Source organism: Lutra lutra, chromosome 7 (assembly GCF_902655055.1).
Source record: "Lutra lutra chromosome 7, mLutLut1.2, whole genome shotgun sequence".
Taxonomy (NCBI): domain Eukaryota; kingdom Metazoa; phylum Chordata; class Mammalia; order Carnivora; family Mustelidae; genus Lutra; species Lutra lutra.
Window position 1 is genome coordinate 65,239,374 of NC_062284.1, and position 19,144 is coordinate 65,258,517.

General features: G+C 42.4%; 1 protein-coding gene across 1 annotated transcript; it reads left to right on the forward strand.

The window, feature by feature from the left end:
• The first annotated feature begins 12,785 nt into the window (after positions 1–12,785).
• LOC125104919 (CB1 cannabinoid receptor-interacting protein 1-like) lies at positions 12,786–13,647 on the forward strand. Its single transcript, XM_047737855.1, has one exon. It carries the CDS (start codon positions 12,812–12,814, stop codon positions 13,304–13,306), a length of 495 nt encoding a protein of 164 aa, XP_047593811.1. The 5' UTR covers positions 12,786–12,811; the 3' UTR covers positions 13,307–13,647.
• Positions 13,648–19,144: the final 5,497 nt, after the last annotated feature.

A 19,144-nucleotide genomic window follows, 5' to 3' on the forward strand; every position in this document is an offset into this window, starting at 1 on the left:
TCCACAGGCTTGCAAACGACTTACTGAATAAATGAATAAGGCTATTTGACCTTCACAAAACCATTCCACAAAGAATGGGTGTTCTGATTCTTCACATGACAAAAATGAAGCTCAGAGAGGTTCACTGATGTGTGTGAGGTCACACAGCTGAAGGGGAGTTGCACAGCGAAGTCTGTCTGATGGTGGCACAGCTGGAGATCACATGAATGTCTTACTCTTCCTCTCAGTCTAAACCCCTGGAATATGCCCATGACCAGGCAGAAAAAAGTCAGGAGGAACTTTAATTAAGTCTGGAGAGAGGATCAGATGTAGGAGGTTTGTTTCACTTGGTGATGGGTGCTGACATTGATGCTGTTGCTGCAGCCCCAAAGCAGGATGTATGGTGTCTTCTTAGCCTTTTGTTTCTCCCGGAGCTAACTCACATGCCCAAAGGCATGTTGCTGGAGCTCATCTTCAGGGGTGACTCCTTATGCAGCTTCTCCAACTGTTTCCCTGTTTTCATCTAGCCTGAGCCCTTCCCATGGAAGTGATAGGACAGCTGCTAGAGAACCTCCTTGGATGTGAGCTTCTGGTCCACTTCATTCACATACTTGATGTTAACGTGCAACCTGGGTGAAGCCTCAGTGCCCTTCTTAAGGGGCATACTTGTCATTGATGACCATCTTATCCTTGAAGCAGTACAAGGCTGAGGGTAGAAGGTCACTGGCCACCTGCACCTTGGCTATACCCTGCACCATGGTCTCTAGTAGCCCTTTCTTCTGAAACAAAAGCAGGGAGGTTGCCGGCTTTCTATTCATGATGGACTCCTCATCCAGGACAATGATAGGAAGGAAAGGCATCCTACGGCTGCTTCAGTTCATCTAGGTGGACTATAATCCAGTTGGTGTTCTCCTCCCTTTAGACTCAGAGTAGATATTGACCTAGTGTTCTTCATATGGTTCAAAGGCCATAAGCTCCTCTTGCTGCCCCTGGTCAGCTCATTACTGGGGTTTTCCACTAGGTTTCAGCAGAATTTCAAAGCACTGATAAACATTATGGCACTCTTTCACTCAAGGACCTCATTCTCCTATCAATCTACTGGCAAAACTCCAGTTTCTATGTGCTCTCCCCTACTTTGTAGCCACTATCTTGCAGCTTGTGTAGCTGCCCCAGCTTAGGACCCTTCCTCAGTGGCTTTTGCAGTGTCATCTACACTTGATGTCTTCTGGCACCTATGTGCACCCTCTACATTCTGTTCTCTTTATTAGTGGTCTCCGTGTTCTCTACTTGGGACTCATGACAGTATGGAATTGAGGCACTGGTTACTTTTTCTCCTCCCCTACCTTGGGGATACCTATTCAGCCTTGGCCAACCAATGTGCATCCTGGCCTGGCAGTCTAGAACAAAAGTCCCTGTCCGGAATATGGTTCCTAAGGAGCAACAAGTCATTATTCTGAAAAACCACCTCTTGCCTCTCCTTATAGTTTTTTTCTCTCCACTTTATCTTATTAAAGGTAACTATCTCAATGGGAGTGATGTTTTCAGAGGTGAGCTGGGGACTCTACTTTGCTCAGTTAAAGAGCCTAAGACTATGGTTTGATTGGATCTCTTGCAGTTCCCGTTACCAATGGCTATGAGCAGATTTGCCCTGGTCTAATGGGCAAGAATGTACACGCCTCAGTGCATTTGAATAGGATACTGAGGGATTTTTCTGTGCCAAATCATACAAATTCTCTTCCTCTATAGGAGGTAGATATTCAGACTTCCTCCTCTGCTGCTCCATCATTTACTCACTATACTTCCACCAGGTTCACATTCACCAACATACTGTCTTCCTTCTGTAGAACATCTTAGTCCTTATCAGGGCATATCTTTGGAAGGACCAGTAGACTGGCCTTTCCTTTGCTGACTACATCTCCAACTGAAGCTGCTGGCTCTGCTCAGTCCAACAAACAGACTTGTCCAATGTCTTTTTCTTCCCCACCTTCTGGTTCAGTAGGCATTTTTCATTGGCAGGTGCCAGTTTCTCCAGCTACCATAAGACAATGAGACTGAAGATGTAGGCTATGGCCTGCCCTTCCATAGCACCTGCCTCCTGATTGAAGGCATGGATTTCCAAAGGTATAAGCCTCAGTTTTGCCCCAAGTTTATTAGACTCCACCATGCTGGGTGATGGGGCATTTCCTGGGTCGAGTTTGGAACTGGCAGCAGCGGTGACTTCATAAGGGCTGTCCTGCCTTTCCTGTTTCAGCACACATGCTGGATGGGCCCTGTCTGCTGCACTCCCACACAGGTGTACAGGCATGGACCTCAGCTCCTTTCTGGCTTTTACCTAAAACTTCCATAACAAAAATAAAAATATATTTAAAAATTTCAAACAATCTTGGGCAAAAAAATAAAATCCTTGAATTCCCAGGTAAAAGAGGCAGAAGAGACAAGACAAGATCTACTCTGCCGAGTTCTCCACAGATTGTCATGATCACTTCCCCACAGTAGGTATGTAACACCAGGCCTCAAGACCCCTTTTTATCCCAAGGCTGTGGATGGGGCTGAATCTTTACCTCCTGTCTGATCTATCCACAAAGCACTCGATGTTACTACCTTTGGAAAGAGTGACTAACTGTTCAGGACTCAGAGTTGACAGTCTTTTTGAAGACTGTCCCTTGACTTCACAATCACCTTACACCAGTTAGAATGGCCAAAATTAGCAAGACAGGAAACATGTGTTGGAGGGGATGTGGAGAAAGGGGAACCCTCTTACATGTTGATGGGAATGCAAGTTGATGCAGCCTCTTTGGAGAACAGTGTGGAGATTCCTCAAGAAATTAAAAATAGAACTTCCCTATGACCCTGCAATTGCACTACTGGATATTTACCCCAAAGATACAGATGTAGTGAAAAGAAGGGTCATCTGTACCCCAATGTTTATAGCAGCAATGGCCATGGTTGCCAAACTGTGGAAAGAACCAAGATGCCCTTCAACGGACAAATGGATAAGGAAGATGTGGTCCATATACACTATGGAGTATTATGCCTCCATCAGAAAGGATGAATACCCAACTTTTGTAGCAACATGGATGGGACTGGAAGAGATTATGCTGAGTGAAATAAGTCAAGCAGAGAGAGTCAATTATCATATGGTTTCACTTATTTGTGGAACATAACAAATAGCATGGAGGACATGGGGAGTTAGGAGAAGGGAGTTGGGGGAAATTGGAAGGGGAGGTGAACAATGAGACACTATGGACTCTGAAAAACAATCTGAGGGTTTTGAAGAGGTGGGGGGGTGGGAGGTTGGGGGAACCAGGTGGTGGGTATTAGAGAGGGCACAGATTGCATGGAGCACTGGGTGTGGTACAAAAACAATGAATACGGTTATGCTGAAAATAAATTAAAAAATGATAAAAAGAGGGGTATAACCCAAACTTGGGTTCAGTGTACCTTTTTTAATAGAAAAAGGACTACATAATCCTGTGCATTTCTTCCAATTTTAGTACATGTGATGCTGAAGCGAGCACCAATTGTGTGTATTCCTTAAAAAAAAAGAAAGTAATTTATGGGGCTCAAACAAAGGTTGATTATGAGCATCTACTTCTCAATCTTGTTTGGGAAAGCAGTTGTGATGACTTTGCCATATATGTGATCTTAAGGCAATAATCAACTAATAAATTTCTTTCCTAATTTTACCACTTTTCCAGTTAGAGAGCATAGGGATCTCACACATCACAAACCCTAGACATTCTTGGTTATATAAGAGTAAAACTGCTGAGAAATCAATAAGCATCTAGCTTTAGCTTCCGTGGTGCTATTACCACCATGTCCAAAAACTAATCTAAAACTCCTACCAGAGCCTCAGAACTGCTTAGCAGAAAATGTAAAAGGAATATCCACATTTTTAGGGATTAATGATGATTTTCTTCACCTAAGGTAAAGCCTGGTTATGCCTTTTTACAAAGAAATGTTCCAGGTTAAATGGAGCTGAGTATAAGGAAAATGGCCCCTTTGAATTTCAAAATGCCTCCATTAAAATTCATGACTTTACAGAATATTTGGCTCAGGAATGTGATAGAACTGGGTTCTCATCTTAGTTTATCATCTAGCACCTGGAGGATTATGGAAGCACAACGACAAAGTATTTTGTTTTGTTTGTTTTAATATCATAGTTCTATCAGTAAACTGCCTGAAGGTGGCTGGGATGGTATCAAGGAAGAGGGATGGGAGAATGTGGCTATTTCTGGAGTGACAGGTTTCCCCTTTATGAAGTGTCTGATTGGTCACTGGAGTCCAGAAAGTGTGAGGCTGGCCTCCCACTTGCTTAGGGGATGGTAGTAAAGACATTTTGGAGATCGTCATCATCTATCCATGCAGGCACACAGCAGCAGTTAAAGTGAACTTTGTTATTATTGCCAATTATATCAATGGATATTTGATGACAATTAATAATAAAAAGGAAATCCTGAAAGTTAGAACATCATTAAATTTTTAACATGCCTTAATACAAGTATAGGATGTCAGTTTTATGTGAAGTAAGAGAATGAGTAATTATTTTGTTCTAGCAGACAAATAGCAAGAAATAAAAATATGAACTCTGTTGGACTGGCAGTTTGCCCACAGTTTCTTATTTGTCAAGAAATTTACATAAAACCTCAGAAGGTTTTGCACCATATTTAATTAAGGTGCAAGATTTTGGCAGGCCACTTAACTCTTTCTAGTCCAAAATAATTTTTTTTAAATATTTTATTTATTTATTTGACAGATAGAGACCACAAGTAGGCAGAGAGGCAGGCAGAGAAAGAGCGGGGAAGAAGACTCCCTGCTGAGCAGAAAGCCAGATGCGGGCTCGATCCCAGGACCCTGAGATCATGACCTGAGCCGAAGGCAGTGGCTTAACCCACTGAGCCACCCAGGCGCCCTTTTTTTTTTTTTTTATTTGACAGATAGAGATAGGCAGAGAGGCAGGCAGAGAAAGAGGGGGGAAGCAGACTCCCTGCTGAGCAGAAAGCCAGATGCAGGGCTCGATCCCAGGACCCTGGGATCATGACCTGAACCGAAGGCAGAAGCTTTAACCCACTGAGCCACCCAGGCACCCCTGTCAGTGATATCTTTATAGTGAGACAAAAATCATTGAGGTTCAGGGTACAAATTAACAGGCAACAATATTATCTGTGTGGAGGATATATTAGTGGCAACTTCGGTTTATTACTGAGAATCCGTGACATATAAAAAGAATTTTAAGTTTTTTTCCTTACAAGTAACATCATTGCGACCCAACATAGACTTGAATAGGGATGGGATATATGTAGGGTGTATAGGAACCAGGAATGAGCTGTAGCCAGGTCTTAGCATGCTATACAGTCTTGCTTGATAAAATAAAAAGTTTACATCTGCCTGCCAATCTCATTGTCTTATTCACAGAGGACAGTTGTTAGCCAGTAGTGCCTCCTGATCTTGATTCAGTATTAAATGAAAAAAAAAAAAAAGTAGTTGGAAACTCAACTGAGTATGCCCTGAAATATGATATACAATAAGTCATAGGGCAAGAACCAAATTGTCAACCAATTTTGCACACTATGCAAGGGAAAAGCTACTCAATGTAGCTAGTCAACCTTTTTTTAAAAATGAGATATGAGGGAGGAGTCAAGATGGCGGAGAAGTAGCAGGCTGAGACTACTTCCGGTAGCGGGAGATCAGCTAAATAGCTTATCTAAAGATTGCAAACACCTACAAATCCAACAGGAGATTGAAGAGAAGAAGAACAGCAATTCCAGAAACAGAAAATCAACCACTTTCTGCAAGGTAGGACTGGCAGAGAAGTGAATCCAAAGCGACGGGAAGATAGACCACGGGGGGAGGGGCTGGCTCCCCGCGAGCGGCGGAGCAACGGAGCAAAATCAGGACTTTTAAAAGTCTGTTCCGCTGAGGGACATCGCTCCAGAGGCTTAACTGGGGTGAAGCCCAGGCGGGGTAAGCGCGGCCTCAGGTCCCGCAGGGTCGCAGAAGGATCGGGGGTGTCTCAGTGTCGAGGAGCTTACCGGTATTAGAACGGGGAAGCCGGCTGCAGAGACAGAGCCGAGGAGTGACTCTCAGCTCAGGGTTGCCTTGAACCGGTCGCAGGCTCGGTCAGCTCGGAGCGGGGCCGGAGGCCAGGGTGACGGGAGTCATTTGGCGCTGTTCTCTGAGGGCGCACTGAGGAGTGGGGCCCCGGGCTCTCGGCTCCTCCGGGCCGGAGACCGGGAGGCCGCCATCTTTATTCCCGTCCTCCAGACTCTACGGAAAGCGCTCAGGGAACAAAAGCTCCCGAAAGCGAACCAGAGCGGATGACTCAGCGCGGCCCCGGGTAAGGGCGGTGCAACTCCGCCTGGGGCAAAGACGCTTGAGAATCAGTACAACGGGCCCCTCCCCCAGAAGATCTATGGGAAACCCAGCCAGGACCAAGTTCACCTACCAAGGAGAGCGGCGAAATTCCAGAGGAGAAGAAAGCAAAGCACGGAACTCATGGCTTTCTCCCCATGATTTTTTAGCCTTGCAGTTAATTTAATTTTTTTTCTTTTTCAATTTTTTTTTCTTTTTCTCTTCTTCTGCTAAATTTTTTTTTAACTTTTACCGTTTTCTTTTTTTTAACGTTTCTAAATAGTTTATCTAATATATATATATTTTTTCCTCTTTTTATATTTTTTCTTTATCGGCTTTCTTTTTTTCAATATTTTTTTTTTCTTTCTGAACCCCTTTTTATCCCCTTTCTCCCCCCTCACAATTCAGGATCTATTCTGATTTGGCTAAAGCATATTTTCCTGGGGTTGTTGCCACCCTTTTAGTATTTTACTTGCTCCTTCATAAACTCTTATCTGGACAAAATGACAAGGCGGAAAAATTCACAACAAAAAAAAGAACAAGAGGCAATACCAAAGGCTAGGGACCTAATCAATACAGACATTGGTAATATGTCAGATATAGAGTTCAGAATGATGATTCTCAAGGTTCTAGCCGGGCTTGAAAAAGGCATGGAAGATATTAAAGCAACCCTCTCGGGAGATATAAAAGCCCTTTCTGGAGAAATAAAAGAACTAAAATCTAACCAAGTTGAAATCAAAAAAGCTATTAATGAGGTGCAATCAAAAATGGAGGCTCTCACTGCTAGGATAAATGAGGCAGAAGAAAGAATTAGCGATATAGAAGACCAAATGACAGAGAATTAAGAAGCTGAGCAAAAGAGGGACAAACAGCTACTGGACCACGAGGGGAGAATTCGAGAGATAAGTGACACCATAAGACGAAACAACATTAGAATAATTGGGATTCCAGAAGAAGAGGAAACAGAGAGGGGAGCAGAAGGTATATTGGAGAGAATTATTGGAGAGAATTTCCCCAATATGGCAAAGGGAACAAGCATCAAAATCCAGGAGGTTCAGAGAACCCCCCTCAAAATCAATAAGAATAGGTCTACACCCCGTCATCTAATAGTAAAATTGACAAGTCTTAGTGACAAAGAAAAGATCCTGAAAGCAGCCCGGGAAAAGAAGTCTGTAACGTACAATGGTAAAAATATTAGATTGGCAGCAGACTTATCCACAGAGACCTGGCAGGCCAGAAAGAGCTGGCATGATATATTCAGAGTACTAAATGAGAAAAACATGCAGCCAAGAATACTATATCCAGCTAGGCTATCATTGAAAATAGACGGAGATTAAAAGCTTCCAGGACAAACAAAAACTGAAAGAATTTGCAAATACCAAAACAGCTCTACAGGAAATATTGAAAGGGGTCCTCTAAGCAAAGAGAGACCCTAAAAGTAGTAGATCAGAAAGAAACAGAGACAATATACAATAACAGTCACCTTACAGGCAATACAATGGCACTAAATTCATATCTCTCAATACTTACCCTGAATGTTAATGGGCTAAATGCCCCAATCAAAAGACACAGGGTATCAGAATGGATAAAAAAACAAAACCCATCTATATGTTGCCTACAAGAAACTCATCTTAAACCCGAAGACACCTCCAGGTTTAAAGTGAGGGGGTGGAAAAGAATTTACCATGCTAATGGACATCAGAAGAAAGCAGGAGTGGCAATCCTTATATCAGATCAATTAGATTTTAAGCCAAAGATTATAATAAGAGATGAGGAAGGACACTATATCATACTCAAAGGAACTGTCCAACAAGAAGATCTAACAATTTTAAATATCTATGCCCCTAACGTGGGAGCAGCCAACTATATAAACCAATTAATAACAAAATCAAAGAAACACATCGACAAGAATACAATAATAGTAGGGGATTTTAACACTCCCCTCACTGAAATGGACAGATCATCCAAGCAAAAGATCAACAAGGAAATCAAGGCCTTAAATGACACACTGGACCAGATAGACATCACAGATATATTCAGAACATTTCATCCCAAAGCAACAGAATACACATTCTTCTCTAGTGCACATGGAACGTTCTCCAGAATAGATCACTTTCTTGGTCCTAAATCAAGTCTCAACCGGTATCAAAAGATTGGGATCATTCCCTGCATATTTTCAGACCACAATGCTCTAAAGCTAGAACTCAATCACAAGAGGAAATTTGGAAAGAACCCAAATACATGGAGACTAAACAGCATCCTTCTAAAGAATGAATGGGTCAACCAGGAAATCAAAGAAGATTTGAAAAAATTTATGGAAACAAATGATAATGAAAACACAACGGTTCAGAATCTGTGGGACACAACAAAGGCAGTCCTGAGAGGAAAATATATAGCGGTACAAGCCTTTCTCAAGAAACAAGAAAGGTCTCAGGTACACAACCTAACCCTACACCTAAAGGAGCTGGAGAAAGAACAAGAAAGAAACCCTAAACCCAGCAGGAGAAGAGAAATCATAAAGACCAGAGCAGAAATCAATGAAATATAAACCAAAAAAACAATAGAACAAATCAACGAAACTAGGAGCTGGTTCTTTGAAAGAATTAATAAGATTGATAAACCCCTGGCCAGACTTATCAAAAAGAAAAGAGAGAGGACCCAAATAAATAAAATCATGAATGAAAGAGGAGAGATCACAACGAACACCAAAGAAATACAGACAATTATAAGAACATACTATGAGCAACTCTACGCCAACAAATTTGACAATCTGGAAGAAATGGATGCATTCCTAGAGACATATAAACTACCACAACTGAACCAGGAAGAAATAGAAAGCCTGAAGAGACCCATAACCAGTAAGGAGATTGAAAAAGTCATCAAAAATCTCCAAACAAACAAAAGCCCAGGGCCAGACGGCTTCCCGGGGGAATTCTACCAAACATTTAAAGAAGAACTAATTCCTATTCTCCTGAAACTGTTCCAAAAAATAGAAATAGAAGGAAAACTTCCAAACTCATTTTATGAGGCCAGCATCACCTTGATCCCAAAACCAGACAAGGATCCCAACAAAAAAGAGAACTACAGACCAATATCCTTGATGAACACAGATGCAAAAATTCTCGCCAAAATACTAGCCAATAGGATTCAACAGTACGTTAAAAGGATTATTCACCACGACCAAGTGGGATTTATTCCAGGGCTGCAAGGCTGGTTCAACTTCCGCAAATCAGTCAATGTGATACAACACATTAATAAAAGAAAGAACAAGAACCATATGATACTCTCCATAGATGCTGAAAAAGCATTTGACAAAGTACAGCATCCCTTCCTGATCAAAACTCTTCAAAGTGTAGGGATAGACGGCACATACCTCAATATTATCAAAGCCATCTATGAAAAACCCACCGCAAATATCATTCTCAATGGAGAAAAACTGAAAGCTTTTCCGCTAAGGTCAGGAACACGGCAGGGATGTCCGTTATCACCACTGCTATTCAACATAGTACTAGAAGTCCTAGCCTCAGCAATCAGACAACAAAAGGAAATTAAAGGCATCCAAATCGGCAAAGAAGAAGTCAAAAACTATCACTCTTCGCAGATGATATGATACTCTATGTGGAAAACCCAAAAGACTCCACTCCAAAACTGCTAGAACTTGTACAGGAATTCAGTAAAGTGTCAGGATATAAAATCAATGCACAGAAATCAGTTGCATTTCTCTACACCAACAACAAGACAGAAGAAAGAGAAATTAAGGAGTCCATCCCATTTACAATTGCACCCAAAACTATAAGATACCCAGGAATAAACCTAACCAAAGAGACTAAGAATCTATACTCAGAAAACTATAAAGTACTCATGAAAGAAATTGAGGAAGACACAAAGAAATGGAAAACTGTTCCATGCTCCTGGATTGGAAGAATAAATATTGTGAAAATGTCTATGCTACCTAAAGCAATCTACACATTTAATGCAATTCCTATCAAAATACCATCCATTTTTTTCGAAGAAATGGAACAAATAATCCTAAAATTTATATGGAACCAGTAAAGACCTCGAATAGCCAAAGGAATATTGAAAAAGAAAGCCAAAGTTGGTGGCATCACAATTCCGGACTTCAAGCTCTATTACAAAGCTGTCATCATCAAGACAGCATGGTACTGGTACAAAAACAGACACACAGATCAATGGAACAGGATAGAGAGCCCAGAAATAGACCCTCAACTCTATGGTCAACTCATCTTCGACAAAGCAGGAAATAATGTCCAACGCAAAAGACAAGTCTCTTCAACAAATGGTGTTGGGGAAATTGGACAGCCACATGCAGAAAAATGAAATTGGATCATTTCCTTACACCACACACACAAATAGACTCAAAATGGATGAAGGATCTCAATGTGAGAAAGGAATCCATCAAAATCCTCGAGGAGAACACAGGCAGCAACCTCTTCGACGTCAGCCGCAGCAACATCTTCCTAGGAACATCACCAAAGGCAAGGGAATCAAGGGCAAAAATGAACTTTTGGGATTTTATCAAGATCAAAAGCTTTTGCACAGCAAAGGAAACAGTGAACAAAACCAAAAGACAACTGACAGAATGGGAGAAGATATTTGCAAATGACATATCAGATAAAGGGCTAGTGTCCAAAATCTATAAAGAACTTAGCAAACTCAACACCCAAAGAACAAATAATCCAATCAAGAAATGGGCAGAGGACATGAACAGACATTTCTGCAAAGAAGACATCCAGATGGCCAACAGACACATGAAAAAGTGCTCCATATCACTCGGCATCAGGGAAATACAAATCAAAACCACCATGAGATATCACCTCACACCAGTCAGAATGGCTAAAATTAACAAGTCAGGAAATGACAGATGCTGGCGAGGATGTGGAGAAAGGGGAACCCTCCTACACTGTTGGTGGGAATGCAAGCTGGTGCAACCACTCTGGAAAACAGCATGGAGGTTCCTCAAAATGTTGAAAATAGAACTACCCTATGACCCTGCAATTGTACTGCTGGGTATTTACCCTAAAGATACAAACAGTGATCCGAAGGGGCACGTGCACCCGAATGTTTATAGCAGCAATGTCTACAATAGCCAAACTATGGAAAGAACCTAGATGTCCATCTACAGACGAATGGATAAAGAAGATGTGGTATATATACACAATGGAATACTATGCAGCCATCAAAAGAAATGAAATCTTGCCATTTGCGACGACGTGGATGGAACTAGAGGGTATCATGCTTAGCGAAATAAGTCAATCGGAGAAAGACAACTATCATATGATCTCCCTGATATGAGGGAGAGGAGACGCAACATGGGGGGTTGAGGGGGTAGGAGAAGAGTAAATGAAACAAGATGGGATTGGGAGGGAGACAAACCATAAGTGACTCTTAATCTCAGAAAACAAACTGAGGGTTGATGGGGGGAGGGGGTTGGGAGAGGGGGTGGCGTTATGGATATCGGGGAGGGTATGTGCTATGGTGAGTGTTGTGAAGTGTGTAAACCTGGCGATTCGCAGACCTGTACCCCTGGGGATAAAAATATATGTGTATAAAGCTGTAAAAAAAAAAAAAAAAAAAAAAAAGAAAGAAAGGATGAATCCCCAAGTTTTGTAGCAACATGGACGGGAATGGAAGAGATTATGCTGAGTGAAATAAGTCAAGCAGAGAGAGTCAATTATCATATGGTTTCACTTATTTGTGGAGCATAACAAATAGCATGGAGGACAAGGGGAGATGGAGAGGAGAAGGGAGTTGAGGGAAATTGGAAGGGGAGGTGAACCATGAGAGACTATGGACTCTGAAAAACGATCTGAGAATTTTGAAGGGGTGGGGGGTGGGAGGTTGGGGGCACCAGGTGGTGGGTATTGTAGAGGGCACGGATTGCATGGAGCACTGGGTGTGGCGCAAAAATAATGAATACTGTTATGCTGAAAAAAATAAAAAAATTTAAAAAAAATGAGATATGATACACATTAACTCACAATACTAATTATTAGAAAAATAATTTCTTTTCAAGCATATTCTCAGTGATAATCATCGGAGAAGTCAAGTTTACAATTTCAAGGTCAAAAACATGATATTCATTTCATAAGATCAAAATTTTCTCTGTGGATGAGTTGTGGGTTAAGGTTGCTTTCTCACTAAGATTTTAATACCTTATTTTAAAAAGTAACTGACAGGAGGGCGCAGCACGGGGGCGGAGGATGGGGAAGCTCGGGGCCTCGGAGCCGCCTCCCGGGCGCCTTTCCTCGTGGAGTGGAGCGGAAGGCCACGGACTCGGGAGCTGGTCCTCAAAAGCCGGGGCGAACGGCCGCGACGGCGCGGGACCCTAGCTGCAGCCTCCCCTTCGCCACCTCCCTCTCCCGCCCCTTGCTTCCTCTCTGCCCATCGCGCTCCAGCCGCTGGTCGCAGCCCGCGCAGTCCTCCGCCCTGCGGGGCCGCTGTGCTCGCTCCACGCCCAGCCATGGGGGACCTGCCGGGTGTCGTGCGCCTCTCCATCGCGCTGCGCATCCAGCCCAACGACGGCCCGGTCTTCTTCAAGGTGGACGGGCAGCGCTTCGGCCCGAACCGCACCATCAAGCTGCTCACCGGCTCCTCCTACAAGGTGGAGGTGAAGATTAAGCCCACCACGCTGCAAGTCGAGAACATTTCCATTGGTGGTGTGGTTGTCCCACTGGAGCTGAAGTCTAAAGAGCCTGATGGGGACAGAATTGTTTATACGGGCACATATGACACAGAAGGTGTGGCCCCAACCAAGAGTGGAGAACGACAACCCATCCAGATCACAATGCCGTTCACAGACATTGGGACCTTCGAGACAGTATGGCAAGTCAAGTTCTACAATTACCACAAGCGAGATCACTGCCAATGGGGAAGCCCCTTCTCTGTCATTGAGTATGAATGCAAGCCCAATGAGACATGCAGCCTCATGTGGGTGAACAAGGAGTCCTTCCTCTGAAGATGGCTCTTTCTGATGTTGCTGGACAATCTCTTCAACAATCTACTTTCAGATAACCCAGCACAAGCCTTGACCAAGGCACACGACACCATTGCTATTTCCCATCGGGTGCTGATGACCTACTGGCCCCGATTACTTTGAAAGTGTAATTCCCTTCTGATGCCATGTCCTTGACATAAGAGATTGTGGTGTACCATCCCCGAGAAGATCCCTTGCTGTGTTCTGTGTTGGTATTCCTGCATCCAGATGTTCCTGGTCATGCTGTCGACTGCTTGAGAGGAGCTCAGTGGAATTGGCAGACATATCCCATTCCTCACAATTCCACTGAATGACTGTGGTGTTTTGTTCCACGTTGAGTGATTCTCCTCCTCCCTTGTTTTCTGTTAAGAAAAAGTAACTGACATTTAGCATATTTAAAAACAGTATTCAAGTACTGTTAGAAAATACAGACTTTCATGCAACCCAACAATGATTCAAAACTCTATTCACCACTCTTTCTCTTTTGCTGAAATAGCAAAACTTCCAGGCTAAGAGTGATATGTCCATCAATAGTACCTAAATGGGTACAGAAAGTGTTTGGAGAGAAGACTCAGTGGCTCTACATTAAGATTAAGGAATGGTTATGATATCATGTCCATGACTGGTAAGGACAAAACAGCATTCATCTGTTCCAGAGAATTTTCTTCAAAAAGAAATGTGCATGTCAAGAGAACCTCCCAGTGACTAATGGAATAAGACTTTGTGGAATTACATTATTTGCAAAGTGTAATTTCCCTGGACCATAATTTCTTTGGCAAGATTCTGGAAGTGCAGAGCTCTTTATCTATAGCCTGTTTTTTGATCCATGTGATGAATGAGAATTCTCCTGTGCCTTGGCAGGGCATGAAGGGCACAGTTCCACAGCAAAAGTTAAGCCTCAGGGAATTCAAGCCCTGAGTTAATCACTGCTCTTCCAGATGACATGACTGAGGAAAAACCCAATGGAAAGACTGCTAATTGCATAACGTAGTCAGAGAGAAGAGGTTCACCATCCAGGTAAGCAGGCTCTGCTTTTCTTTTCCTGGATGGAGGGCCCTGCTGAGACCAACCATTATTATTATAGCAGTGGTCTGTAGTAGGAATTGCAGTGTTCTGCACAAACTGGGGAAAGCAGTTGATTCTCTACTAAATCCAGCGTTCTAAAGGCATGAGAACAATGTCTGACTGTAGATAGTTGGGGCAGGAACAGATGTTAGAACAGAGGAATGTACAGTTGTGGACAACACTGGCAGATAGTGACAAGTTCACACTGACACCTCTACCCAGGAACTGTTGCCCCTTTGTCCAGCTTAGATGACAGCCAAGAATTCAAATAGTTTCCATGGTGAAAAACATTTCATTGACAAGACTTAGGCAAATCTACTTCATGAGCAACACACTTCATACACTTAGTGTTTCAACTTGACCTTCCCCCCAGCAATAGAAGCAAAAGGCAGGGAAATTAACTCCAGTGACATAATCTTCAGCACTCAAGAAGGCACTGACTCTAAGATTTCCTTATCCTAAGGGGGGAAATCCCAAGAAGAGTGAGGACTGAGAAGGACATAGAGAATTACAGAAGGAAAAATGACTGGAGAGCTAGAACCACGCTTGTGGGTGGCTCCTCCCCACCCACTTTGAGCACTGTTGTCTCAGTCATCTCTGTCCCAGCATGGAAAAAGACAGAATGCTTAGGGGGTGGGGGAGGGGTAACAGAAAATCTGCTTCTAACCTAGAAGTTTGCTATAGGAAACAAAATTGTACTAAACATAACCTAGCAATGGCCCTGAGAAACTAAGATAAAGAACGTTGTTCTAACATTGATAAACAGTGCTTTTAAAGTTTCTGGTTAATCATTCCACTTATTCTCCTTCACATATCCTACTTAGCTCAAGTGTTCTGGCAGCCAGGCCCTAGCTATAGTATCAGAACCCCTGAATAGAGACAGACAGACCATGTCTCTTGCTCAAGCTTCAGGGCAAAATAAAACATGTTATTGATAAAGTCTTGTGATCAGTTCAGTCAGCAAGGACTTTTTCTCTCAAAGAGAATTTACAGGAGGGCCAAAACATAAAAAATCATGTAGGAGCCCAGGCCACATAAATCAGAAACTAGGATCCTTTATTCTTAGGCATTAGAAGAGTCAATGTGTCCCTTTCTTAACTTCTTTCAGTGAGTCTGTATTTCCTTGTTTTAAGTGGTTCAGCTTATTAATTCTCATAATATAGTAGCTAGAATGACATTCAGGCCCACTGCAGATAATCTTACTCTCTGAAACAATGCCTTCAAAGCTTAAAAACCATGAGCCTTTTTCCCAGGAGAAAGCATATATGTATGAGCTTGTGTTAACTTACATACATTCTCTATGATTTACAAGATACTCCGAAGCTTGTCTATTTGAGACAGGGAAAAGAATCTGCTTCCTGGAGACCTTAATCCCAAAAGTGTGAAAAGAGGCAGATATCACCAACATGAGGAACCACTGGTTTTTGACCTGTTAGTGACAGGAGGTATATGTCAGGGCAAATGAAGGGTAGCCAAGGCCAGGAGGAAACAAGGCTGAGGCCCCATTCAAACTGTGTTTCCATTTCTGAGTATTTGAAGACAGGCTCAGGGAATTCCCTTAAAAAAAAACAACAAACTACGAACAATGGCTTAAAAGTGGCCATTTCTCTCAGCATAATCTCCTCAAGGAATAACACGGAGGACATTGGGAGAAGGAGAGAAGGGAGTTGTGGGAAATCAGAGGGGGAGATGAATCATGAAAGACTGTGGACTCTGAGAAACAAACTGAGGGTTTTGGAGGGGAGGAGGGTGGGGGGTTGGGATGGCCTGGTGGTGGGTATTAAGGAGGGCACGTACTGCATGGAGCACTGGGTGTGGTGCATAAACAATGAATGCTGGAACACTGAAAAAATAAAGTTTAAAAAAAATTGGCCATTTCTCACTTCAGCAACGCTCTGTACCTAACTCAACCTACTTATGAAATTCCAACTTTAGAAAATTCCAGAAGGAATAATAAAAGTTCTTTCTTGGTAAACAGTTTCAGCAAACTTGGGGTAAAGATCTTCCTTAGGAAAAAAGCAGCCTATGAATCATTAGTCCCCTGCCAAGTTTGCCATATTCACAAAGACCCGTTCCTCTGTCCTTTCCTCCTTAACAAATCCCTCTACTCTGTGGCTTGCTCCTAAGGCAGACTGTTCTCCCACACTTATGGTCTACTTCATCACTCCGGGCAGCACCCTGTTTTACAACAGCTTTTACTCCCTTCACTGGCTTCAGGCCCGGGCAAGTCTAGACTTCAGTCTCTACTCCATCTGTGCTTTTATTTAACATCTGATGCCTGGCTCCTTCCACAGCAAAACTGCTCTCCACTTCCTCTCCTGAAATTCTTGCTTTCCTTTGCCACCCTCTAACAAAGTATCTTCTTCACAGCAGACCTTTATTACCTCCCCAGAACTCTTCGCTATCTTTCTTGATGTTCTTTCCCATAACTGCCTATCATTTCCCCATAATTTCCCCCCCAACCATCAGCTAAATCCACGCTAGTTGTGTTTTCTTCCTTCTAGCATAAAGACACCCGCTCCCACTGCTTTCAGGCTCACTCTGAGCAACTAGTCCCCCAGCTGGATTTTTTGCTTTTCTGTTTGTTTGTTTGTTTTTAAACAACAACAGAAAAACAAAACAAAGAAAAAACCTTCAAGCCATCCCGGCTGCTACATCTCTCCTGGATTCTGTAAACCTACCCATGCAACGACGTTTGTAGTCATGTGACCTTCCTCCCACAGGTAAGTTACCCCCTCTGCAAAGATTCTCATTGATTGGTCTGGGGTGGGTCAAAGGCACACATAATTTTTAAAGCTCCCCAGGTGATTTTGATTTGCAGCCAAGCTTAAGAACCACTTCCTCTACCTGTTTGGATTATATTCAGATAGCCAGCACATAGTATATCACCAGTTTTTGATGTAGCGTTCAACGATTCATTAGTTGCATATAACACCCAGTGCTCATCCCATCACATGCCCTCAACACCTGTACCTGTTTTACACGTGGTCTGTGTGCAAGTTCTTTGCATCCAGACAACCTTAACGAACTACACAGAAAGATCAGACTGCAGCAAGTTCCCTCTGCGTCAGGTTTTAGATTGATCCTTGCATCAAATATGAGATATCTCTGTCCCCTACCAGTTTCTTCAAAGTTATTGACTTCTCTCATCATGTGGCCAGGATGTACTTTTCAAGGTAATTGACTCTACAACTGAAGAAAATGTTCCCAATTCTCCAGGCTGATGATTATTTACTCCATTTTCCTTGTTCATCATTGTGATGGACAAAAGCCTTTGCCTTAAATTCAAATAGAAACGTCCCTCTTTTAATCTAAGCCTGCTGCTTTTATGTTGGCTCCCTGTGGACATGAAAAGGCCAATAAGCTTTCCCTTTATATAATTGCTCATGCTATTGAGGACATGAATCAAATCATACCTTAGCCTTCTGCTCTCTGGTTAAATAGTCCCCGGTTAATTAATAGAATTAAAGAATACAAAAACTGGAAGGAAGCTTAGGGATCTTCCAGTTGAATATTTTAAAACTTTAATCAGTGAGATCATATTATTAAATTCAGTCTTAATCCTAATGTATGAAAAGTGAGACAAGCAGAGCTGCTTCAGGTGTAATATTCTGGGAAACTCTCCATGCAGTGGTAACAGATTAGGTGCCTAAAAGGAACTTTGTCCTTTGCAAAATAAAGTTTAAAAATCTTTTTGTGGTCCAGCATTTCAACTTTACGGATAAGGAAGTCAAAGTTCAAGAGCTCTTTGTGAATTTTCAATTTTCTAGTAATAGACACACTAAGCTGGAGTAATGTTATTAAAAATGCTTAACAATATAATGTGAATGTCTCCAAAGGCAAAGGAAACAAAAGCAAAAATGAACTTTTGGGACTTCATCAAGATCAAAAGTTTCTGCACAGTAAAGGAAATCAACAAAACAAAGAGGCAATCCACGAAATGGGAGAAGATATTCGCAAATGACACTACAGACAAAGGGCTGATATCCAAGATCTATAAAGAACTCCCCAAACTCAACACTCAGATAATCACGTCAAAAAATGGGCAGAAGACATGGACAGACACTTCTCCAAAGAGGACATACAAAGGGCTAACAGACACATGAGAAAATGTTCATCATCATTAGCCATCAGGGAGATTCAAATCAAAAACACATTGAAATACCACCTTACACCAGTTAGAATGGCCAAAATCAACAAGACAGGAAACAAAAAATGCTGGAGAGGATGTGGAGAAAAAAAAACCCTCTTACACTGTTGGTGGGAATGCAAGTTGGTGTAGCCGCTTTGGAAAACAGTGTGGAGGTTCCTTAAGAAATTAAAAATAGAGCTACCCTATGACCCTGCAATTGCACTACTGGGTATTTACCCCAAAGATACAGATATAGTGAAAAGAAGGGCCATCTCTACCTCAGTGTTCATAGCAATGGCCAAAGTCGCCAAAATGTGGAAAGAGCCAAGATGCCCTTCAACAGACAAATGGATAAAGATATGGTCCATCTATACAATGGAGTATTGTGCTTCCATCAGAAAGGATGAACACCCAACTTTTTATCAACATGGATGGAACTGGGAGAGATTATGCTGAGTGAAATAAGTAAAGCGGAGAGAGTTATCACATGGTTCATTTACTTGTGGAGCATAAGGAATAACAAGGAGGACATTAGGAGAAGGAAAGGAAAAGTGAATTGGGGGAAATTGGAGGGGGAGATGAACCATGAGAGACTGTGGACTCTGAGAAACAAACTAAAGGTT